General features: G+C 36.0%; 3 protein-coding genes and 1 long non-coding RNA gene across 4 annotated transcripts; all 4 read right to left on the bottom strand.

Annotated features, from left to right (window-relative positions):
* Positions 1–360: 360 nt before the first annotated feature.
* On the bottom strand, positions 361–1524 carry LOC113742585 (uncharacterized). The gene is made up of 2 exons (XR_003460858.2): positions 813–1524; positions 361–629 (listed from the first exon to the last, which is right to left on the bottom strand). It is a non-coding gene; the product is annotated as an uncharacterized lncRNA (long non-coding RNA).
* A 2433-nt stretch (positions 1525–3957) lies between these two features.
* Positions 3958–5279, bottom strand: LOC113742950 (protein CDI-like). Its single transcript, XM_027270979.2, has 2 exons — positions 5113–5279; positions 3958–5032 (listed from the first exon to the last, which is right to left on the bottom strand). Exon 2 carries the CDS (start codon positions 5005–5007, stop codon positions 4156–4158), a length of 852 nt encoding a protein of 283 aa, XP_027126780.2. The 5' UTR covers positions 5008–5032; positions 5113–5279; the 3' UTR covers positions 3958–4155.
* A 5110-nt stretch (positions 5280–10389) lies between these two features.
* Positions 10390–12162, bottom strand: LOC113741706 (auxin-responsive protein IAA1). Its single transcript, XM_027269302.2, has 5 exons — positions 11853–12162; positions 11331–11512; positions 11074–11185; positions 10853–10914; positions 10390–10654 (listed from the first exon to the last, which is right to left on the bottom strand). Exons 1-5 carry the CDS (start codon positions 12062–12064, stop codon positions 10617–10619), a joined length of 606 nt encoding a protein of 201 aa, XP_027125103.1. The 5' UTR covers positions 12065–12162; the 3' UTR covers positions 10390–10616.
* A 6462-nt stretch (positions 12163–18624) lies between these two features.
* On the bottom strand, positions 18625–21451 carry LOC113741884 (auxin-induced protein 22A-like). Its single transcript, XM_027269538.2, has 3 exons — positions 20717–21451; positions 19915–20008; positions 18625–19054 (listed from the first exon to the last, which is right to left on the bottom strand). The coding sequence occupies exons 1-3, from the start codon at positions 21114–21116 to the stop codon at positions 18946–18948; spliced, it is 603 nt and encodes a 200-aa protein (XP_027125339.1). The 5' UTR covers positions 21117–21451; the 3' UTR covers positions 18625–18945.
* Positions 21452–24861: the final 3410 nt, after the last annotated feature.

Raw genomic sequence — 24861 nt, 5'->3', positions numbered from 1 at the left:
AAACAAGGAATTAGGCAAAGAATGGGAAAAAGCTGTGCGTGTAAAAGTGAATTATATGATCCTCACTCTGGACAAGCTGACCGGGCCAGAATTTTCAGTCGTGAAACCATGAGTATTAGAGATTAATCACGACAGCAAGTTGCCACCTAGAAAACGAAAATATTCATCAACGTGAGCTTTTATTATGAAACGTCACACAAGGTGTAAAGCTTGAACGTTGCTTTACTACAATGGATTGGATGTCACTTAAACTGTAAGAGAGTGTTTGGTCTGTTTCGGTTCTAGCGACTTGGTACTAGGCAGAGGTATAAAATTATTTTTGTAAATGCAGAATCATTCAGCCAAAGTACGAAGAAGGAATTAATTACGAAGGGAGAACAGTTTATACGAGTCTGACAATCTTTTTAACACCTGAGACCGGTTAAAGTCTCAATTTTGAACCACACCAAGAAGCTGAAGGAGCTCAAAAAACTAAAACAACAGGACGACATAGTTTGCTTCACGGGCACAAATTAAAAGAGAATTGAATCAGTAGACCAAGAAGACGTTAGAAACACTTGCAGCAGATGATATCCAAACAGCACTCGCATGTCTCGTAGCAACAGAAACAGCAACACGCCGCGAACAAACTGCACATCAAAGGTTTGCAAAGAATTACATGCAATATATGTAGTAGTATTTTCTGGGTAAGGTAAGGATTTGATTAGGTTTTCGGAACTGAAGAAAAGAGATAACATCCATATCCATCGATCTCAGTAAAAAATAAATAAATACAGTAATACAAAAGGAAGAAATTAATTAGATATACAGACCAAGCATAGAGGCAGCCTTTATCCGTATGTCGCTGCTTAACATGATCGTAGTAAGACATCTCTTGAGAGAGCGGCGGGGCATCCATCTTCAACTAGTTCTACTACTGCTTTTGCTTTCTTATACACAGCAGCTTTTAGCTAGACTGCTTCAGAGTGAAGCTATTATTACTATCAAATTCTAGTTAAAAGTCATAAGCCAAGCCTGTGCTCTTTATTAAATTTGTAACGTGTGGGTGCGTTTGATAAAACTGAAATCTGAAATATGAAGTCTGAATTCATTAAATTATTAAATTATTAAGTTTTAAATCTAATATATTTGAGTGCATATCAGATTCAGTGATAAGTGAATAACTTCTCACTTAATTTTGGGAGTAAGTTTTGTCTAGAAAAATTTAGTGTCACTTAATTAATTCAGATGTTCAATTTTTTATCATAAAACAGGATCTGAATTCATTAAATTTAACTGAGTTATCAAATAAGATCTAAAATAAAAGACGTGGACTTGGCATATTGGCGCTTAGGGATGGATGCTCTGGCATTTTGGCATATTCCTCTCTTTAGTCTTCACAATCACATCCGCCTGCCTCAGTTTCGTGTTCTGATGAGTTTCTATTATTCCACAGCACAAATAAGTCCTTTAGATTGTAGTCGTGGATAAGCCTATCATACATATGTCTTTGTTCTATCACACAAGCGTGCCGTGTGTCTCCTATCTCACCTTTAATTTAATTTATTTGTGTGTTGTTTAAATATAGTATATGAAAACTTGTCAAGCTAATTAAGAGAAAGTGTTTTGCACGTTTATGAGGTTTCCTGAATTGAGAGAAATCAATCATCTAAGACCAGTCTAATCATCTAATAGCATTTGTCCTTTCGGCCGGGGCTGTCATTTTCATTACGGCGGATATCATCATATTGATATTATTCTACCTACGGTGATGCTCCGAAATCTATCGCTCAACAGAGTTCATGAAACGCCACTGGTCATTTGGTCCGGTGGTCATCACCATTAAAGGTGATGCTGGAGGTCAGGGGTTCAATTCCTGCCTCCCATAAATTTGCCACAATTTATGGCGGTCTTAATTGACCTTCATCGATGGAGTTTGTACTCACATCGAACCCCCTTCCCTTCCCATTAAACTAGACTAGATTAGGTTCCCATTAAACTAGACTAGATTAGGTTATAGGACATCTATCGTTGCGAAAAAAAAAAAAAAAAAAACAGAGTTCATGAAACAAACCAACAAGAATGGCCCCTCACTTCTTTGCTTCCTCTCCTCCCATGGCGATTTCCTTCACGGAGTAAAATTAAGCACTTCATCGATACAAAATGGAAAGAAAGAGGAATAGAAACTACATAATGATGCTCAGGTAAGTAGCTAAACGGGACGCACTGTCTCACTAAGGCCCTGTTTGATATGTTATGTCATCTCCATATGAAATTAGGAGCAATTTAATTACTCCACAAACTACGGCTACTATTTCACTAACTTAATACAGCAAAGTTGTGCAGTCAAAATAGGAGGAGAGAGAAAGAGGAAGAGGATGGCAGCAGCGGAGGGGAGGAGAGGGTTGGTGGCTATGGAGGAGAGAGGAGGGGTGGTGGGTGGTAGGAAATTTTTAAAAAAATATCTCAATAAAATTTTAAATTTTAAAACACCCCAAAGTATATCTAATTCAAATGGATCATCTACAATATAAAGTTTTTAATATATACTGTTATAATAAAATTTTTAAAAAATATCCAAAAAAAAACACCTAATCCTTCCCGAGCCGTAATTGTTAAAGTTGTGGCCAAAACAATGGTTGAACCAATCAAATTTTTTTTTTTAAAAAAAAAGCTGGTCATTGACTTTTTAACTGATTTCTTCCTTATTTGGTCCAATTATCAACTCGGTTGGGTTGAGCAGCCAGTTCACTGGCCAACTGACTGACCCGTCACGGCTAGACCGGGGTTTTGTAACTATGCCTCGCAAATACTAACTTGTTTGGCCCCGTCACCACGGTTTATGCAACCGGTGAATGCTGCTGCCGCATCATTTAAAAGCGAACAACTTAAACCAGTCAATTCGCCGTGTTCTATCATAGCTGTACTGGAACAGAGCAGAGACTTTTCCGTGCGCAATGAGCAATATTGACTAAGAATAACATTATTATATGATTGAATACTAATGCCGCTGTTAGAAGAAAACATAGATAGGACAAGAACATATAATCAAGAATCAGGACTGTATTAGGTCCTTCCATTAGTTCTAGTTCGTTTCTACAAGTAAAGTCTCGCTCTCACTCTTTTTTGCCAAGCAGAAATTGCATATAAGGAGTGCATTAAGCACGTAAGAACGTGAATGCAATATTGCCATGTATTTATAGCTTCCGCAATAATATTGGCTCTATTTGTTTCCCTTTTGTAAAGCAAACCAGGGTTTGTAAGCCTAGAACAAAAAATTTCTCCGAGGACAAAAAGCAACCAAGATGCCACATAGCGGAATACTGAACATGAAGAGATATAATTCTTAGTCAGGTTGATTGAATTAGATGTCAATTCTTCTTGCTGAGATGAATACTCGAGTAGAATTTGGAACAGCAGGGAAAAGGAATTACAATTGTGGAAGAGGAGTAGATATGCATACATAATGAAACTGCATCTTGTATGGAATTTCTGCCTGACTCTTAAATGTCATGCATCTGATGGGGGAGAAACCAGGTTTTTCTGGGGTTAAGCCTGAGATTGTAGCGCAAAAGTTGAAACACTACAGTTGTCCCTCTTGTAGAAACTACTACCATATATAAGTACCACAGGTGATCTCCAAAAGGCATGCTTGTAGCTCTGCATACGGATGAGAAAACATACTAGTCTAAACACATAAACTCTGCATCCTATTTGATCCAGGAGCAACCACGAAAGCGATGATGTGCCAACAAAGTGCGGTCCTAAAGATCATAACATCAGTTACTTCTCCAGTAAGATCAGCTACTCAACCAGGAATCAAGACAAAAACAGTAGTACCTAAAACAGGATGCAATGTGCAAACGGGCAAGCAACCAAAGCAATCTCAAGAGTTCAAGAAAGAGAAAGTGGTTAAGCGTCAAATTGTTTCCAACAAATAGCTGGTCAATTGTAAGAAAGAAATATGGAAACTAGTAGTAAATCCGGAGAACTAATAGCATCATTCTTCAATAAGAAACTGCTAGAAATTGAATAATACAACTATTACATCGAAATGACCCCTAAAGGGGAGCAACTCTACAAGCCTAGCAAGAATAATTGGGATAACAAATGGAAACCAAATGGTAATCTCAGTGTGGAATTAAACAGTAATCAAACAATGTTTTGAACTACATTTTAGCTATCTACCTTCTTCTCTTTCGCCTTCTTATACTCCTCAAGCTCCTTCAACCACAAGTCTCCAAACTCACAATCCTTCCATGCCTCGAACCATGGGCCTCCTAATGTATAATGTATTGCCTTAGGGAATGTGCTTGAATCGCCCTCAACAACCCTGTTATGCCCCACAAGAAAATTCCACACGAACGGAATCTCCCCAATCTCATCATCCTCCAACCACTGAAACCTATGCAAAAATGCCCCTGATTCTGTGTTCACCACCTCAGGAGTCAAGATCCTATTTTTAGGGTGACTACAATTGTACAAAACCATGGAAGACCAATTCTTCCTCGGATAAACCGTCTGCACAGCCCCATCCATTTTGGTTGTTTCTTTAGGGGCATAATCATGTTGTACACACATTATAGCAAATTTATCATCAATCAAATCGGTTAATTCCTTTATATCACCAAGGTACAGAAAATCACAATCAACAAACATGGCCCAACCTTCATAATCAGCTAAATGGGGAGTCAAAAACCGCGAAAACGAAAATTCAGTGCTCTCTAGCTTCCCTCTTTCACGCCAATAAAGACCCTTTCCCCTCAATTCAGATTGTTTAATTGGGGTAATCTCAACCGGGATAGAAGATCTTTTCAGCAATGAATAACGGCAAACCTCGTAAGCGATGTCCTCACGGGGATCATACCCAATAAAGATCTTCAATTTGGGGGGCTTATCAGCATTGTCCTTGTTAGCATTGCCGTTAACCAAACTCCTGGGAAGCGAATCAAGTCCAGCCTTAGTAGGGCTCAAAGATTTCCTTACCTCTTCATTCTTGAAATTCGTTTCTGCCACCAATGTAGACATTACCGTTTTTCCAAGATTTTCACTCCTGCAGCCAAACCCAGAATAATCAAAATTAAATCTTGAATAACAAGAGATCATACATTACCTACGTACAGGATTCCGTACCTTCTTGGAAGAATTGGATCTTCTAGATCTGGGATGGACCTGAAAATGGAAAAAGAGTGAGAATTTTGGTCTGTGGGGTGGAGAAAACGAGTCTAAGGAAGTAAGAGAGGGAACGCGGAAATTTAGGGGCATTGATGTCTTCGGTGTGGAGGAAATCAGGAGGGGATGGGGGGAAGGCATCTTTACAGTTGTCAAACATGTGTCGGCACGGGGATTTTGCGTGGCTGTAAATGGTAATTCCGCTGCGCGTGCCGGCGGTCTTGTGGATGAATTCTAGATGACGTGAAAATCTGTGTACTGCCAAGTGCTAACCCGCTGTTGACTGTTGATTGCCTTTTTTTTTTTTTTTTTTTTAAGGGTGTACACCTCTTAAAATAACGTGTTGAATTTGAATTAGGGAAAATTGCAGAAACCTCCCCTGAAACTACTGACACTTGCACTGACCTCCCCTCTAAGTTCAGAAATGGCATACAGCATCCCTGAACAGGAACAATATGTTGCAGAATCAGTCCAGGCAGCTTGATGTCCCATTAAAAAATTATTTGTAGAAGTGAGATAAGAAATTTCTTTCAAATTTGCTCTGATCTTGTTTGACAAGTAGTATTAATAAGGGAGGGGCATAGGCATTAATCATCAAGTAAGTTCAGGGGGTATAAATGCAACATCATGCTTCCAGATGCAGACCTGCAACAACTTCATTTGCTGAGAAACCAACGGCTACTTAACGGCTAATTGTGCAGTTCCTTGCACTAGCTTATAAACGATGGTCAGTCTCCCATGAATACCAGGATTACTACAAAATAATGAGCAGCAATTTTCCAACTCAGTTTGCGCAGCTTGCTTGATACTCAGTTTGGCAGCTTCAAGTCATATTGCAGTCCCTAGAGAATGGCTTCTTCCAGCCACAGGAGAGCATCATGGAACTCCCCAACATCCTTCACAATACAAAACAAATATTGCTGGTGCAATCGAAAGGCAACATTGAAGAGTAGTAACAGGAAATGATTAACTTCACCAAGCATCAAACAAGAGTAACATATAATTCTTGACCAGTTTTGGCTTCAAGTGTTAGAGATGATAATTCACTTGATGTTTTCAATGACTAACCGGGTAATATGGCACAGATGCAACGACCTTTGTAGGTGATGCTGAAACCTTGGATGAAAGAGCATTTACTGCTGCACTAAGGAGCTGAGTCGAGCCACCGCCAAAGACTATGTATTTTCCGTCTGTGATTGCATTTCCGGCTGTAGCATGGAGCTTTCGTATTTGCTCCTCCAGTTCTTTAGATGTTAGTGAACCATCTTCAAATTCATAGCCCATGTGATGCCATCCTGCCACCATAATTGCACTACTTGCTGCATTCTTCCTCCAGAAAGGCTCCAAGAACGTCGGGTTTCTGCTGCATGCAACCAAGAGAGTCAAGATTAGATTTCAACGTTTTTTCAGTCCAATTCAACATACGCAAGGAATGCAGTTCTGATTCATCAACTAAAACTGTAATGTAGAATTTTTTTGCTTATCCAAAAGTATTAGAACTTTTCAAAAAGTTTGCAAATATAGAACACTGGAGAAGGGATTTCAAAAAATTCAATCTAGAATTCACAACGGTATAAAACCCAAATTTTCAGACCTTGGGCAATTGACCCTCCCTTCCCCCTGCTCTAGTTCTATCTGTGGTTAGACTAATACCTATCAACGTCTGCAATGCAGTCAGGTATAAGCTCAGAACAATCATGGCCTGTATAGCATCCATTACATTCACAAACTAGTTTTCCACCATCTAAAGCTAAGCCATCTAGGTAGGCACTTCCATGGCCTGAGCATGAAACTGACCGCAAGTTGTCTTGCAAAAAATAGCGAAAGTAGATCACATGTACGTTCTCTTTGTTTGCAGGAGATTTTTTGATCTAAATGTTTCATTCAAAGTTTTGTTTGACAATTTGAAAGTAGTTGTGGAAAATTTACATAGATTTCATTTCTTTAAAGTTGTTAAGCCTTTCAAGATGCATCATCTTAATTGGATTCACATTTTCATCTAGTTGTTTGAAGAAAAAAAAACAAACTTCATCTATTTGGCTAAAGAGAAAAATGGAAAAAAAAGGGAAAAGATGGGAAGGAAGAAGCTAAATGGTGGCCGTTATACATTCTAATTTCCCCATCAGTTAATCAAGACCAACTAAACTAATTAACAATGGCTACTTCAGTCATTCCCAATTGGTTTTGAAGTAAAAGTTTATATTCTTTAACATGTTTTCAAAGGTAGTACTTGATCACGTTCCATTCACATACGGCTCGAACTCTATGTATTGAGCTTGGTTTCATAGACTTTTGCTATGAAAATGCTCTGATTCATTTAGCCTGTTTTTTTTGTCTTAACTAGTAAATTTTGTCTTAATTATAAATCTAGTCCACTTGATCTGTTTAGCAAGTCACATTAATCTGTTCAGCTCAAGCCAAGGGTAAGAGGGAGTGTTTGCCAATTAATTTGAAGGTGAAAATAACCTCAGATTCTGCAACACTGACATTCAATAATTGAGTTACAAATGTAAAACAAAAAACTAAAACTATTCAAATTAGTGCTAACATATATAGGTTACCTTATACAAGTGCGTACATAAAGCATACACAGCTGGTAGAGTTATTGTAAGGTCAAATGTCATTGTACTTTAGAATCAGCTTACGCGTAACAAGAACTTAGCTCCAATGGTGCGATACTGGTTCATACTAATGCGGGAAGAAAGAGTTCCCTGTAATCAAATTTACGTCCCGCTTCTTTTCACAACAAATTAACTTATAAGCAAGTAAAAGGTACACGTTTTTTTGTTGCAGCTGCGACCATGAGTTATTGATATATAATCCAATTTTTCTGTGGAGAGTTTGCAGATGACTGAATTATTGGTCGTTGGGACATTATTTTATTTTCTTTTCCGCGTTTTGTTTGGACAAATTAAGGTAGTTGGGAGTTGAGACTTGCATTGAAGAATCTATGCCGATGATTGAGAATGCATCTTAGGATAATGTTTTAGGTGATCGATTAATTCAGCATATTAATTGTTTGTTTAGTTTAATAATAAGAAGAAGAAATAGTTTGTTTAGTTTAATTTGTTTAAGAAAGGATTTGTTGGTTTTGATGAAAGTAAGCTTTAGTTAATTAGTTTAACTATGCAGAAATAGTTTGTTTAGTTTAATTTGTTTAAGAAAGGATTTGTTGGTTTTGATGAAAGTAATTAAACCTTTTATCTGGTAAAGTTAAATCCAATTGGGGGTACTCTAGTAAATTCACACACTTTTACCTTTTAAATTGGCTCCAACTTTTTTTAGGGGAGGTCAATGCTATTTCAAAATTGATAGGGGAGGTCAATGCTAGTAGTAGAAACCTCAGGGGAGGTTTCTGCAATTATCCCTTTGAATTATGTAGAAAAGAAAGCAAGTTGCCCTACGAAAAGAGCTTAACAATGGTCGAATCACGAATGCCCTTTGAGTTGGCTTTTATTTCTAAAGTTTGTACCCTAAGGTATCCCGACATACTAGTATTTGGCTTAAATCAGAGGGATTATTATGTGCTTCAGAAAAAAAAAATATTAGAAATAGGTGTGTATTATCACGCATGCGGAGAATGTAAGCTTTTTCTCATTAATTAGAAATTTTCGTCAACAAGTGAAGATTATTTTTGGTGTAATTTCCAATCACACATGCAATTGGAAGTCTATGAGGGTTGGCTCAACTAGTACCATTTTAACATGTTAGGTTTGAAATTCTATTGCTACTAGAAATAGTTCCTCATGGTAGGCAATTTTGTAAAGGAACATCTTCATGGTGGATTTGAAATATTATGGCTCGACTTCATAATTGGTTAACCTCATCTTTTTCTCTTAAACTTTCCATTATCCATAAAAAAAGGCCGGGAGAGGGGGGGGGGGGGGGAACTAAAGGTGTTTAATCGGAATAGTTTGGATTGCATTAGGATGAAGAGAAAAGTATGGTATAATACGTGTAAACTCTAAAGAATTGAAAAAAAATGGATGGATGGAAAAATTGTTCAAGAATATGATGCAATCTAGTATATGTCATTAAATCATTTGTCCCGTTCGCAAAGAATCGACAACTACCATTCAAAAAAAATTGTAAAATGCACTAAGAAAATAAGAAAAATGAGAAGGATGCTTTTGAGGCTTTAATCTTTAAATACAATAGCTTGTTTACCTTAAAAAGGAGAAAAGAAACTTCGAACAGTTTGTTTTGGACTTAATTAGGCCCATATTGGCCTTGAAACGATAAATATTCTGTCTAACAGCGGGTTAGCACTTCAGCTTTCAGCTTTCAATGATGGAAGGCTCCTTTATCTCCTTTTACACCACTCCCTATCATTTATGTCACTGTTCAGCCCATTAGCCGATGCCATTGAGGTCAATCATAATAAGCCACCTTTTAGTAATCTGGACTCGGCCTCAGTGAAATAACAGATCCAATGTCCGTTTGACGCGTGATTAGAACCGAAAGAGAATCAAACTTTTTTCATACTCAAATTCAAACCCGATTTGACAGAATTCGTTCAAATCTGATTTGTTAACTAGTTAATTCAATGATAAACAGCATCTTATGTTCGATAACATTCAAACTCGATAACAAAATTCGTTTACATTCAATTCGACAAATAAATAAAACGAAATTTCAAATTCGGTAAAATAATTAAACAAGAAACTTGAACACTAAAATGTTCATCTTGATTAGATTCGTTTACACCCCATTGCATTTTAGTTTCCAGCAAAACGCATAGGCTTGAGAACATCTCGGAGAGTCTTGCTTGCCATTTAAAAAGAAGACTAAGCCGCTCTATTTTTTATTTTCATTAACTCAGTTTTCTTTATTTACAAAAAAAGAAAAAAAAGAAGCTGTTTTAGCTGAAAAACGTCATCAAGATTGGAATATGGTTTCCATTTTTCTGTTGCTTGTCTTTGTTCGGAGCCGGAAAGCCATGATCAACTTGATTCCCAAAAGAACAAAAAATCAATACAAAGTGGAAAATGTGTTGCATACATGATAAGTGTCGAATCATATTTATTGAAAACAAATAACAGTTTGATACTTTGAGGGCTCCAAAGATTTTGCTTTATTCTCTAAAATTAAACATTTTCTTCTTAAGTGGGAAAAAAAAAAATCCCTTCTGTGGATTCGTTTAGGATAAAAAGGTTGAATTGAATTCCTCCTCTATCCCTTGCTGTAAATTCAATGGTACCTAACACAGCCAACAGTATTTTGAAACACAGGTAGGTATGTGTAGAAATTAACTTCAAAGAGTATCGTATTCATTTCAGGGTATCCAAATTTTACATTGACTGAAAAGGAAAAAGAAGCCAGAAATTTGTTCTACTACACCTTAAATAATCTTACACTACTAGTATAACATATCCTATAATTAATCCTCAAAACTTTAACTCCTCAAAGAGCCGACCGACCTAGATCTGTACATGAAATTTCTATCCCAAATAAGTAGGTTTTCTTCAGCAAGTGCTCGAGCAATTTGGAGGCGTCCTTGTAGCTGCATGCACGTCAAAATTAAGAAAATGTTAAGCAATGTAACCAAATAAAGTACAACTACAGTTTTTTATTTCTATATATATATATTAACTATTTCCACTCAAATCAGACTCAATGCGTGTGTAGTTTTTTCTGAGAACAAGTTGGAATCATTCAAATGAAAAGAACACCAGAGGGCTTAAAAAATTGTGCAACTCACCCAATTCAATTGCCTCCGAGCTTTTCATTAATCTCAATCTCTTGCACGATTCCACAAACATTCTGTAAATTCAGATCAATTAACAAAACGGAAGTTACTGCCGAGCCCGAAAGGAAAACGAAGTTAAAGAGATCAAGCAAATCTGGTTTTTCTTTTTTAATAAAAAAAATATATAATTATTTTGAGGAACAACTAAACAATTCTTGAACGAACGAACGTACTTCCAAGGAACATCTCCAACTAACATCCAGTCTCCGTCCTTGTCTTCATAGGTTGGCACATATTGCATACCATTTGCAGGATCCATCAGCTTTTTCTGATTCGCACCATTACCTGATGATACACACAGTCATATATCATGCTACAAATTCATATTTTCCGTGGTCGGCCGGGAACATATGGTTGTACCCAACACTGAAGAAAAACAGATTGCTGTCTACGTACATATGCAGTAATTTAAAATAAAAAAAATGCTTACATATGGTTTGGCAGGTAAACATGCCCTCCAGACCGGCTAAAAGCTGCTGGTAGCCGTTGTACATCTCCAAATCAACTTTTCTCAGGTATGGAGCTCCATCTACTGCCACCTTTACGTATTTGCTACTCTTCATCATGTTCCTCCTCGATGATTTTACAGGTGGCCATCCTACCACTTGTGCCCTGAAATTCAAAACCCCTGCTTAATTAATTAAGAGTTTAGAAATAGAATCACATCCTACCTTAGCTAGCTATGATTTCATGGGTTGCCGTACAATAGTATAGGAGGGGATCGAGGGGGCATGACAAGATTCGGTACATCAGTACTTCTGGTATATATGATCAATACAAAAACTTGTATCTATAAATTGGATTATCTAACGCGGAAATGTGTAGAAGCAATATTCAAAGCATCTGCAAGAAGCAAATAAATTGTTTTGGCCATTTTGTACAAAACATATACTTGCTTAGTACATAATTATACATATATGTATATGCATGCCTAGCTAGTACTAGTGCTTACTTTGCTGGAGGTATGGTTGTTGAGTCTGAGGTTTCATTTTGCCCAGAACTTGAACACCACAGTCTCAGATCAGCACCTCCTGAAAGACTCCGTTTCCGGCTGCAATTCAGGACTCGAGGTCCACCTGGTAAGCCTAAGCTGAGCTCAGTTTCCTCAAAATTCATGGCGGAGGAGTAGGATTCTGGCGACACTTTAGACTTGTCGGATGACATCTTCTTTCCTTCTAGTAGTTTGTCCGGCTGCAGAGGGGCAACTTAACCAAAAACAAAAGGATGACTAAAGAGTTACAAGCGCGTTTGGCTTTTACCTCCGTGTGTATGTACGCATATAAAAAATGAAGCGGAGGAGGAGGAATTCAATTCGGACGGCTGTTCCGGGAACTGACCATTGAGGATTTGACACGTATCTTAACAGGGCGTTCTCATTGGTCCATGTAGATCGGTGACTGAATGATGTGAAGCGTGTGCTTTGATTTTGAGTGCTTTCAATATTTTGGGTCCATGTCGGGTTCGACCTGGTCAGTTTCTTAATTATTTCTTTCAATTTTTTTTTATGTGGAAGCTGTGATAGCCTGTTGCTGGGGCATGTATGTACCGTCACTATAAGTCCCTGTCCATCGTCCATGTGGGATCATCAAGTTTTACTTACGTGATCTAGATCAACATCCGATGGTACAAGAGTAGTTTTTTGTTTGTGTGTGTGTGTGTGTGTTGGGGGGGGTTTGAGGTGCGGCTTGCCAGAAAATAAAGGTCCGGCTAAAGAGTGGCGGGCTTCTTTGTTTCAATCTTTTCCTTTTTCTATAATGGCGCCCTACCTCCGAAGGGAGTATCAAGATTTGTTCTTGATCTTAGTATCAAATGTCCTTTAAATTGTCTGATAAATGAAAATGGGAATGGTATTAGCTTTTTTAGTTATTAACCATGCTTTTATTTTAACCATTCATCGAGATGTAGAATGGGTTAACTCTATTTTTTTATATTAGATGCATGGATTGTAAATACATTCATCGAATTTTTATTCAATACATGTATAACAAATATCATCTTTAATTATAAATATAACTATCAATAGATCGAAAAGAAATAAAAGAAAGATCTCGAACAAGTGTATAATCCAAGTTTTTGATTAACGACTTAAGTAGTTTAATCTTATTCGCATGCTTGGCTCATTTAAGAAAATTAACACAAAGATATCAGCTTTTGAAAAAAAAAAAAAAAGAAGATTAAATCAATTGATCTTTCAACAATAACTCAAAAATTTTAAGCAAGTGAATTTTCGGTACATTAAAATTCCAATTATTGATCACTAAATGAAATTCAACTCCTACCATATTTATGATAATCAATTTCCGAACTTTTTATTTTTTTTGTACTTATTGGAAATTAACTAGCCGGCTGTCTCTCCCTAATCAATGAGGTTTCTCGAATTGTATAAACAATAACCGGAATGGAAAGACCTCCGGAACACGCAAGTGCATGAATAGAGGACTGAAGGGTGCTACAGAGGAGCACAGCCATGTGCTCGTGTGTAGAAGGTGATCAAACGGAAAGTAGGGCCCAGATGTCGGGTTTTATAAGGTACGAGTCAACTTTCCATAAGTCCATATGATAAGAATTCCTCAAATTGAAGATGGGCCCACAGACCAGCATGTGACGGTGTCGCTTTGTCGGGCCTTGACAGTAGTATGAGTCGCATCTACTTATTAGTCTGTTAAGGACCAGAATCAACCGACACGAGTGGGCTGCTTTAATTTTTCCGCCCCCTGCTTTCCTCGTTGCCGTCGCCCCTAGGTTGATACACGTCATAATTTACCGCTGGGTTGTTTCTAGTCAGCCCCGATATTTTTTCTTTTTCTTTTTCTTTTCCTTTTCCTTTTCCCACCGGGTCTCCGCGCTATTTTCTTGCTCAAAAGTACAAGGATTACAAAACTTTTTAGAGCCTATTTAGACTGCTATTTTTTGAAATTTTTATAAAAAAATTTCACTGTAATAATTTAATATGCGTATGGAGTAAAAATATATTTAAAAAATGTATTTATGAAAGATATAATTTTTTTTTTAAAAAAATGATAATCCAAACAAAGCCTTACTTGAAGTAACTTATTATCCTCAAAAAGCAAATAAATATCCTCAAAATATGGAGCCCATTTTTTATCGTGTGATTTTCAACACACATACCAGTAAAAGTCTCTTTAATTAGATGTAAAAACTTTTAATTTACAAAATCTCATCTAATTCAAGATTCAAAATTATGTAATTACGCTTATCAAATTTGTCGTACAAATCAAAACGTGCAACACACATTCAGTTTCAGGAAAAAAAAAAAAACAGAGGCAGAAATTATTCACATAAACCAATTCAAAGGCGACAATTCTAATCAACGTAAGCATCATGCATGTCACTATTGATTAACAATATCAATATGAGGTGCTACAAAAGTTTACTGTTGACGAAAACCACGAACAAACTTGGCCTCTTTGGATCGAGGCTTGCAACCAATGATTTCAATGCCAGATAAAGACCTCGAACAAAGATCATTAAATTCGTAAAATTGACATTTGCAGAATAAAAGGCTTTAAAACCAAATTTTATTTTGGTTTTGAAGAACATTAGGGACCATATGAAGCGCTTGTTCTCAGAGAAAATATTACAATAACATAACAAAAGTTTACATAGCTAATTAATATGTGCAACAACAAGAAGTTCAGAAATTTTACTAGCTAGTCCACTATTATATGGCGTACATCTTGATGTAAGTCCTAGATTGTAAGTCATTTCTGGTTGATTTAACAGAAAATGACTGTCCATTTTAAGAAGTTGAGTGACCATTTGGACCAAAAAAATTAAAATCGATCTGGTGATCAAACCGCGCCACTTTAGATAGTTTAGTGATCATTCTGGCTATTTACTCGTTCATACAAATATCAAGTTCATAATTTTAGACTAAATTAACCAACATTCTCTCTTCTTTACATTCTAGCAGCAATATTAACTAGATGAACTAATTTCACGCTGAGACGTGACAACATGCATGTGTAAATTTGAGCAGACCAAGCACTTAAATGGATTTCCAATATCACCAAAATTTGTTATAAGAAGATGCCAATCACATGAAGGCGTACGTTGTCATTCGATGGCAGCATGCAAACATGTCTCTCAAGTGTCTTCTATCCGTATTACTGGTATTGGTTCTACACGATACTGAAATCACGAATCAATCAGCAGCACTTTTCCCTTTATAAAAAATTATGTCTTTTGGATTTTTCCCACCAAGAAAATGTCTTGATCATATCGCACGTTTTAATGTTTTGTCATATTGGGCCATTAGCTAGATTTGATTAAGCAAGCAACGTTTTCACATGAATGGGGATCGCCCCTTTCGATTACACATATCATGATTCTAATTGACCTGAACAAATTACTTTATAAGTGAACTTGTATATAGTGCGGATTAACATCTTTGGTAATTTATTATATTCTTCGGCAATATTATTAAAGCGTCTATATCAATTCAATGAGTTTTACACATGCTCCTGCCCGGTTTTGCAGTCATCTTTTTATGAGAGGCGTTTCAATTTCTCTTCACTGCCACTTTATACAGCCACCCATCGACGTTTAAGTACACAGTCAAAAAATTAGAGATTTATTTGAATATCGAAGAGTTGAAGAATATGTCATATGCGTATGAAATACCATAAGCATGATCATGATAATTCGATAACATAAATTGGTTCAATTGATAAGAACGGGTCACTTGTTCGTAAAATGTTATGTATTTGAATCCCACTGTTAATATGAGAGTTGTATTGATCAATGATCTACAAGAACCCTTATAAATAACCAATGGTCTTGAGAGCATACTCTGACTCGTGGTAGTGATCGAAATCGAACCCATCATACCAAAAAAAGTCATAATAATTCAAGAAGGAAGTCAGTGTGATTTATAAATAACCAATGGTCCCGAAAGCATAGTCTGACTCATGATAGTGATCGAAATCGAACCCATCTTACCAAAAAAAAAAAGTCATAATAATTCAAGAAGGAAGTCAGCGTAACTTAGTTTAAATTGGAGATTTCAAGCGTAAATTCGAGGAGGGCGAAAAATTATTAGTTGGTCTTCAAAGTCAAAGAAGTTGAATAAAAGATTGACTCCCGTTTTCAATTCTGTTATTCAATTCTGCTATACTGGATTAGCATAAACAGTTTTGAGACCAATAATACAGAGAACCTGAATAAGTGCCTGTTTGATAACATAAAAAAGTGCTGAAACTAGGGGTGGGCGCGGGTCGGGTACCCGCCCCATTCACCATTTGGCTGACCCGACCGCACCTTGCGGGTCAGCCATTTTTTGACCCTTACCCGCCCCGCATATCAGCGGGTATCCTATAATAGGGTACCCGCTGAGATAGGGTCGGGTCAACGGGTACCCGCCCCGCCCCATTTATCATTTAATTTTTTAAAAAATAATTTATACCAATTTAATTTTATATTTTACACATTCATCTAAGATTTAAGAAATATTTTTTTTCTAAAAAAGGTTTCCCACCAAGAAATAAGCATGTGAAGAAAATATAAGATAAAGGAAAAAAATTAAAAGAATTCGAAATCAATAAAAGTTTGAAATAAGTAGCACATTTTTTAATATATATGTTCCACATTAATTAAACTTTTTTCTATAAAATATAAGATCATGGCCTCTACAAATGAATCTTGTAAATAAACTATAGTCTCTCATATTTGTAATATAATTTATTCAATAAAATTACTTATTTAGTTCTTATTATTTTATAGTGTGTGTATAAAAATAAAAATAAAATAAAAAATATATATATGCGGGGCGGATCGGGTACCCGCGGGTTTTTAATTATGTGACCCTAACCCGCCCCGCATCTTAGCGGGTACCCGATCCTCTTTTGACCCGATCAAATAATAAAAATCGGATATCCTAATTTTCAGATCGGATCGGATTGGATATGACGGGTTTTCGGGTTAGCGGATAATTTTGCCCACCCCTAGCTGAAACTGAATTCATTCAGACATTCAGATGTTGTGGGTGTTTGATAAATAAAAATTCACCTGCTGAACTTATTAAGTAGTGCTGAATTTGTATGTATTTTTTTCAGCACAAGAATCGTAGCTGAATGCTTAATTTGATAAGAATCAAGAGATTTACTTCAACTACTTTATCTTATCTACCAAATATATCCCTGTTTGTTAATTACATTCAAAACCTTTATCTAATTAAACAATCTAATATTCCCTATTCAAAATCCTTATCTAATTAAACAAAACAACCTGATATTCTCTATTCAAAATTTTTTTTTAACAATAGTATTTTTTTGCAGTAATTTTCATCCACAAACATTTATATTTTGATATATATTTTTTTTGTGTAGATAAATTTTATTTATGTGATGCAGCTTATCCACACACACGTGGCTTTATGACACCATATCGAAATATTAGATATTGGTTGTCTAATTTTCGAAATGCTTCTCGTCCAAGATCAAAAGAAGAACGCTTTAACCAAGCACATGCAAGATTGAGAAATATAATTGAACGTGCTTTTGGAGTATTAAAAACTCGTTTTCCCATTCTCAAAAATGATGAAACCATACCCTTTTCCCACACAAAGAAACATTGTCATTGTATGCGTTGCTCTTCACAATCATTGTCATTTTCATACCTAACAATTTTAAGTTAATTAAATCATAGGTTCTATTTCCTTTTTGGATTAAAAGATAGAAGGGCAAAATTGTACAATTTAGCTTATTAAGCATTAAGTTATGAATATTTATCAAACAGTATAAATAGATTCAGCATTAAGATTCAGACATTCATATATCTCTTTTCAATGTTTAAAATTCAGCAAATTAATTATTTCAGTATTCAGAATTTAGAATTCAGAATTCAGATTCAGTGTTATCAAACGGAGCCTAAGTGATTTAAAGGGTTAATTTAATTTGATCACAAAGACACGGTCAAACTCGAAGCCAAATAAATTGTGTGGACGTGGCTTACTCGTCGACAACAATTATCAAAATCACATGTTAATAAAGATATGACCTTAATATGACTTCAAAATTGAGGATGACTTAAGATTTCAATTCAATCATAGTAATCGACGACAAATACTGTTCACTAGGATTATAAATTTACACAGCCTTGTCAGACTTCATTCATTCTGTCCGGGTACCGTGATGCTAGTAGTTTTAGGTAGTTAAAATATGTGATTGAAGCAACTGCCCAGAACATATATATATATATATATTTATGCAGCAGCAGCAGAAGGAGGTTCTGTACCTGGAGTTCATGTGAATATGGCTATGTCCATGTGAATATGTCTGGAACAACAATTCAAGTGTATATACTAAATGTCTCTAAATGTCTAGTTACTCGGTATTTAGAATTCACATGCCAATAGAAATCAAAGGGTATAATCTTCTAAACTGAAATTGCGAAAACAATCCAATTTATTAATCTTCTGTCTAGTTTGAACCATATTTATTCTAGACCAATTAGCAGTTTGTGGCTATATAGACTTTTTCCGAGCCACAAACGAGGATCATATCGTCACTAATCGGTTTATTAGCGATAATCATCGCTTATTATAGGCGAAAAAAATCATCATAATGATCATCTTTTTTTATTACCAACCAACCAAAAAAAATTCATGTGCATCGCAAATTTTTAAAAAAATTGAGCTCTCTCTTTTTATCTTTTCGCTAGCAAATTTAAAAAAAAAAAAAACTTCTACTATAACAAAACTGATGTGCCTAGCAAGCAACTGATATATATACATGAGCCAAAAATGTATTAAGGAACACAATATGTTGTTCATTACACAAAATCCAAATATGACAAATCGATCGTCAATTTGAGCAAATGCTACATATAAAAAGGCAAAGGAATTGTCAACTTACATAAATTTGGGACATCTAGGGAAGGAAACTCATCCATCCCATCCAATCAAAGTTAAAATACTACTGTTTCAGACAGGTAATTATGTGGAAAGATAAGTCATAGTGGGTACACCGAATTCAGTCTCAAGTACTTCTCAGTACTAAGCGTGAGGAAGAAATTGCATATATGTATCATCCATCTCGTGAGGTTCCTTTCAAAGTGCTCTTTGGATGAATCCCAATGCCTTTTGCATCCGTCCTCTTCATGATCCTCAGCCTTTTACATGATTCAATGAACATCCTGCAAATTAATTTTAAAAAGAAACAAGATGCTTTTTAGCATTATAAGATCTTTTCGACTCTAATCGCGATTAGATTAGATTAGATTAGATTTTTCACGTTCTAATGAACATTTAGACACATAAAAAGAAACAACTTAGCATGTAAGTTCATTTTATCAAATTTCGCCTGAGCCTGACACATGAATTAACAAGTAAAGAACTAACGTCCTTCGTGCCACGAATTGATTCAATTTCTAAAACTTAAGATTAGGGGAAAACAAAAAGGAAAAGAACTATTAAAGGAATATGGTTTTTTTTTTTTTTTTGTGGGGGGGGGGTGTTTTCGGTTCTATCAACATGTTCAAAATCTTCATAGTTTTGCTGCACACGCATGAGATCTGCTAGTACTAATTCTGGCTAGATCTTTCCTAGGGCTTTGCATGCACTAAATCATGTTGGATGGGGATCTGTCCTCAAGGACAATTATGTCATGGAGAGATGCAAACTAGCGGAAAAATCGAGCCTGTCGGCGATATATACTGTATTAAGTGAAAAAGACTGGTGTTGTTGCCAAAACCCATAATAACACAGTATTTCTTTTTCTGTTAAAATATGAAAATTTCCCTTCTCAGATCGATTCAAATATCATCACAAATTAACTTGAAATGCATGGCTTTGTTATATTTATTGTCTGACAGTGAAAATAGGCGTTTAAATTAAATTCTTGCAAAGAACATCTTTTTCTTACAGCATTCTTCTTCTTCTTCTTTTTTTTTTTGGCCCCTCCACACAAACTAGAGAAGAAAATTTGCGACATTGCATTTTCGTATGCGTATTTTGTCAAATGTATTGGTGGAAACGAGGTAAAATTGAGACTTACGTCCAGGGAACATCACCCAAGAGCATCCAGTCCCCGTCCTTGTCCTCATATATGGGAACGTATTCTGAACTGTCCGCATCGTTCAACGCCTCTCCTGTCAACAATCAACATATCAAATGAGATCATAAGGACAGCTGAATTTGTTTTTCTCAGTATGAAATAAGTTCTTTCTAGGCTTTTTTTTTTTTTTCACTTGGTACTTTACTATCTTGTACTTTTAGTACTGTTTTACATCATGCATCAGGAGTTCTTTAGCCCTTTCTTTTAGGACATTTTATTTCAAATTGTAATCCTTGTAATAACCCAACTTCCAAAACTATAGCAGCATATGGACACCTAGTTCCGACAATAAACCATGGTGAATTATGTCTTTGTCCCAGAATAACATGTGATACAATAGAAGAATTAGGCAAAACGTATGTCTAGGAAGATAAACGAAATATTGAAACATTGATTCCTTCTATGTGGTAAATAAGGTGAAACTTGAAGGGAAACCAAAAAAACAGTCCCACATTGAGTTCCACTAGATTAGTTTTGCTTATTATGAAGGTCATGAGCATAAACTAAGGGAATTAGCTGCCAAAGTCAAGCACTAGGAGTTTGTAGCAACAACATGTGAATGTCTGCAAGGATTTAGTCATACTTTATCTAAATTAAGTTAGGAATTTGCATGGCGAAGGGCGACAAAATAAGTGATTAATTAATTAGCTTCTATAATAACTCCATTCAAAGCTTAGTTAGTGAACTAATTAAGTTTCATGCTAAATGGAATTAGCCAGAGTTGGATAAGATGACTACTTACCAATACCGTAACAACCGAAAAGCCTTTCAAGATTCAGCTGAAGGTCAGAATAGCATTTCTGAGCAGCCAAATCAATTTTGCGGAGAAAAGGGGCTCCATCCATGCTAACTTTGACGTACAGTTTTGTTGATTCCTGGCCATTAAAGCTAATCTTCCTCCGGTGGGAGCAAACTGGAGGCCATCCCACCACTTGATTTTTTGGTATTATTTCAGACTTAGCTTCATTCGATCTCTTCCCATTCTGATGATGATCCTCTTCAATCTCGGAAAACACCCTTTTCTTGCCAGTTTTCAGCATCACTTGATCCAAGCCACCTCCTGGAAGCCCTAACCTGAGCTCGGTAATTTCAAGTCCAAGACCGTCTTTCGCCATCTCTTGTAACGTCGAAGATATTCCCATCTTGCTATTAATGTTTGAGAAGGGTTTTTGCGCAGATATGAGTGACAATTGTAGTTCTCGGTTTTTAAGCAATATATTAAACAGATAGTTAGGTTTTATAGTGCACTTTTGGAAGAAGCAATGCCAGGTCAAGCAAACTGAGTGGTCGGTCACATGAGAAACAATGGTAGGGAAATGTTTGCTACCTAAAACACAAGGAAAGGCCGGCAAAACTCAAAGGTGGATATGGAAAAGATCCTAAGGGTATCCGCTATTTCATGATTTGCAGGAAACTAATCCCCACCGTTGGACATGTTTAAAATGGAACAAGCCATGTGCTTTGCCTAATTGACCAGCAGGGTGGTGAAAGCTTTGGGATATACATATATACACACACTCGCAAACAAGGGAAAACAAAAAGAAAGAGAAAAATATCTGCATGTATGTATGTATTCTTTAAAAATGGATTACCATTTATCAACTAGTTTAGTCTTATTAATTAATTCGGTTAGGCTCTTAATTTGTTGCTTTCCTATTTTCTTCCTAGTCATATTATAATGTATTACTAGAATTTTGGCACCGAAACTTCGACTGCCGAATCTCCCTCCAGAGTTAGTACGTAGTACTCGCGCCTCCAACATGTTTATATGCCTAGACTTTGATTCGTTGCTTGTCTCAAGTTATGATTCTACTCAATCGAGGATGGGACACTGGGGATTCCATAAAGAAAAATAAAAAGGTGCATGAGATACAAAGAAGAGGAATTCCAACTTTTTTCTAATTTATGTCTGCCTTAAAAATATCTTCACCATCATTTTTTTTCCTTTGTCTTATTTTTTTGGGTGTGAGGAATTGAAGGAGGGAGAAATTAAAAAAAATTACTCTTACAAAGATGAAGTCTCATCAGTTTATACACCCTCGTGAGTTGGCTGGCACATATATAGTTTCATTGTCTCTCGCAAAAGAAATCGATCGTCAAAATTAAAGAACATATTCTTCTTCGATGTAGATCGTAGCGAATGATCTTCCATGGAAAAGCAGCAAGTTCACACTTCACAGGAACGTGCCAAATACTCCATATATGTATCTTGTTCGATATTGCAAAGTCATGCCAACTGCCAATATTCGTTTTTCCTTCATTTTGCAGAGAACAAGAATCCGACCAATATGGTCGGTGAACGGTGTGTATCGGAGAACAAGATCAAGCACGACGGTTGGGAAACTAAAACCACCATATACTTACTAGTTTAGTGCGCAAAGTTATTAATTTACTGGTTGAAAGAGAACCCAGTTAATTCAAGCATACAAATGCATTCATGTGCAACCATATCTTGAATGTTGTTGATGTGAATCTTTAGGCTAGTACAAGGAGAAGAATCAACGAACTTTAACTAACCTAACTAATAAGTAGGAGAAAAATTGTCTTATCGTTGGGATCACTAATATTTATACGTCAACTAATTAAAAGCACATCCTACCCTTTCTGACTGAAGGGGACTGTGTCTTGAGTAGTTAAATCGGCTAACTTTGTGCTAGATTTTTATGTGTCCTGACAAATCATGCGATTTCTTATCATCAAAGAAATCAGTCTAGTGAAGTCGGTCTCGCGGTAATAATATAGTGATCATCCCAAGTTTTCTTAAAGTATGTGGCAATATATTAAGTTTAAAATTACAAAGTAATTTTATTTCTATGGAGAAAAGCCCCCTGGGGTAATATAGGATTATCAACGGAGATATTTTGCTTATATCAGCAAAGTGAGCCCCAAACTACGTCTAAAGGAGGTTTATGTAATTTTTTAAACTTAGAGGGTACTTCCTGCAATCGTCATAAACTTAAGGGGAGGTTTGTGAAATTATCCCTTTTTTTTTAAGTCTACCATTAGCATACTTGATGATTAAAGGTCATCTCTATCCATTTATAACTCACCAAAGAGTTAATTTGAATTGAAAGTGTGAGCAAATAATACTTCAAAATTCCATCTGCCACAGTCAAGATTTTGTGAACCCAAGTAGCCTCATATGTGCGTCCACATGAAATCTCTTTGATATTTTCTAGTTTCTTTGTTTCGGTGATAAAGCAATACCATCAAGGCAAGCTAAAATTAATTAAGTAGAGATTAAAAACCTCATCCAACCTTCAATAATAGCCTCTTGTGACCCTCCAAGATGTCATGATGGAGAATTATTATTATTTTTTTAATCTTTCAGACACTTTCAACTCCTATATACAAACACTAGGAGCCAAAAAAAAAAAAAAACCCCATGTATGTAAAATGACATATAGTCATTTCATGGAAAAAGTGACTTGAACTAAGGGGTTACTTTTCCTCTATATATGTATACCATATGTACCTTATTAGATCTATGTGTGTTTGCGTGTGCTCACTCGCACAAGACTTGCATGTGTACACATATAATTTATTTAACCTTGTGATTGAAGACTAATCATATTCATTATAAGGTTGCTAATTAAAGACTAATTAAAAATTGAGAGCGTGTTTCTTTCCAACCCAGCATATGCTTCATTAGCGCCGGACATGGCAGTGAAATGCACCGATACAACGTCCCACAAAAGGGTTATCTGTGATGGAGTTGTCTCCCTGCACATCCATATATAATAATACTGCCTCTGCCTCTCCTTGGTTGGGAAAGAATTAAACCAACCAAAAAAATTTTTAAAAAAAAAAGCCTGCCAGGATCCGCTATATATTTCTAAGTTTTCTCCCTCAACCACTTACATATAATTATTTAAGAAAATTGGTGTCCGAATTACACGATAGGCTCCAACCGTGAATGGACATCAAGGCTGGAACATACCCTACGTACTTCTGGGCAAAAGATTCAAAATGTGACCTTCAAATTTTTTTTTTTAAAAAAGAAATTGATAAATGCCCTATATGCATGTCAAGAATTCCCCTTTGTTAAGCAGCACGATAGAAGATAGGACCATGCAAGACTTTGTTACTACACATTAATGGATTCGGGAAAGTGAAGGACGTCTTCCCATTATCAGTTCCTCTTCTCTGTAGGGTAGAGGCAGATGCAGTCATGTTGGGTTCGGTTGTTATGTATATCATAATCTTTGGGGTGTAACTGTGTCTACAATGCTATGCTGAATATATATGAAATATTTGATTTATGCACATTAATGCTTTTATGAAAGCAACAATATAACCGGTGTATTCGGATGAGAGATTATTTAAAATATTATTTGAAATAATTATTGTAATACCTTTTGTGATGTATGTAGAATGAAAAAGATGATTGAAAAATATATTTGTGATGGAAACAAAATCAAATTTGAAAAAAGTTTGTTATTCAAACATGCTTAGAATGTTATTATATACCAAATAATGTAATAAGTGTGTGCATGTATATATTAATTTTTAAAAAATGTAATAATATAATGTTATAATATATCAAATAATATAACAAGTACAAGAATTGCAAGAAATGGACGAAAGTAGAACTGCAAGAACAGCTAGCTGCCGTGTTAAAAGCTCGTTGTTGAAGCAAGACTCCAGCGGTGTGATGGATAGTCGTCCGTGTGTTGGCGATGCTATGATCTTGAGGTTCTCATTCTCATTAGTGCCATCATTTTCATTCATGTTCGTGGATTCCACTGCATATGATCGAGGCATCGTCGAAGGCGTTAATCAGATGGAAATTCTAATTTGTGCTCCAATCATGGTTCAAAGTCGCAGTCGCGGCTCAAACGGTTCCACATGGATTTCGGTATATCGTTGCGGTCTCCGCAAGACGCG

The sequence above is a fragment of the Coffea arabica genome, chromosome 4e (assembly GCF_036785885.1).
Source record: "Coffea arabica cultivar ET-39 chromosome 4e, Coffea Arabica ET-39 HiFi, whole genome shotgun sequence".
Taxonomy (NCBI): Eukaryota; Viridiplantae; Streptophyta; class Magnoliopsida; order Gentianales; family Rubiaceae; genus Coffea; species Coffea arabica.
This window is presented reverse-complemented; position numbering and strand designations above follow the sequence as displayed.

What these genes read in the sequence shown, in the direction of transcription:
- LOC113742950 (XM_027270979.2), bottom strand. Translation starts at nt 5,007, where the DNA reads ATGTCTACATTGGTGGCAGAAACGAATTTCAAGAATGAAGAGGTAAGG.
- LOC113741706 (XM_027269302.2), bottom strand. Translation starts at nt 12,064, where the DNA reads ATGTCATCCGACAAGTCTAAAGTGTCGCCAGAATCCTACTCCTCCGCC. An exon ending in ACAACCATACCTCCAGCAAA is followed by an intron (nt 11,513 to 11,852) that starts GTAAGCACTAGT and finishes TTTGAATTTCAG; the next exon opens with GGCACAAGTGGTAGGATGGC. An exon ending in GTTGGAGATGTTCCTTGGAA is followed by an intron (nt 10,915 to 11,073) that starts GTACGTTCGTTC and finishes CTGAATTTACAG; the next exon opens with AATGTTTGTGGAATCGTGCA.
- LOC113741884 (XM_027269538.2), bottom strand. Translation starts at nt 21,116, where the DNA reads ATGGGAATATCTTCGACGTTACAAGAGATGGCGAAAGACGGTCTTGGA. An exon ending in TTTCGGTTGTTACGGTATTG is followed by an intron (nt 20,009 to 20,716) that starts GTAAGTAGTCAT and finishes GATTGTTGACAG; the next exon opens with GAGAGGCGTTGAACGATGCG. An exon ending in TTGGGTGATGTTCCCTGGAC is followed by an intron (nt 19,055 to 19,914) that starts GTAAGTCTCAAT and finishes ATTAATTTGCAG; the next exon opens with GATGTTCATTGAATCATGTA.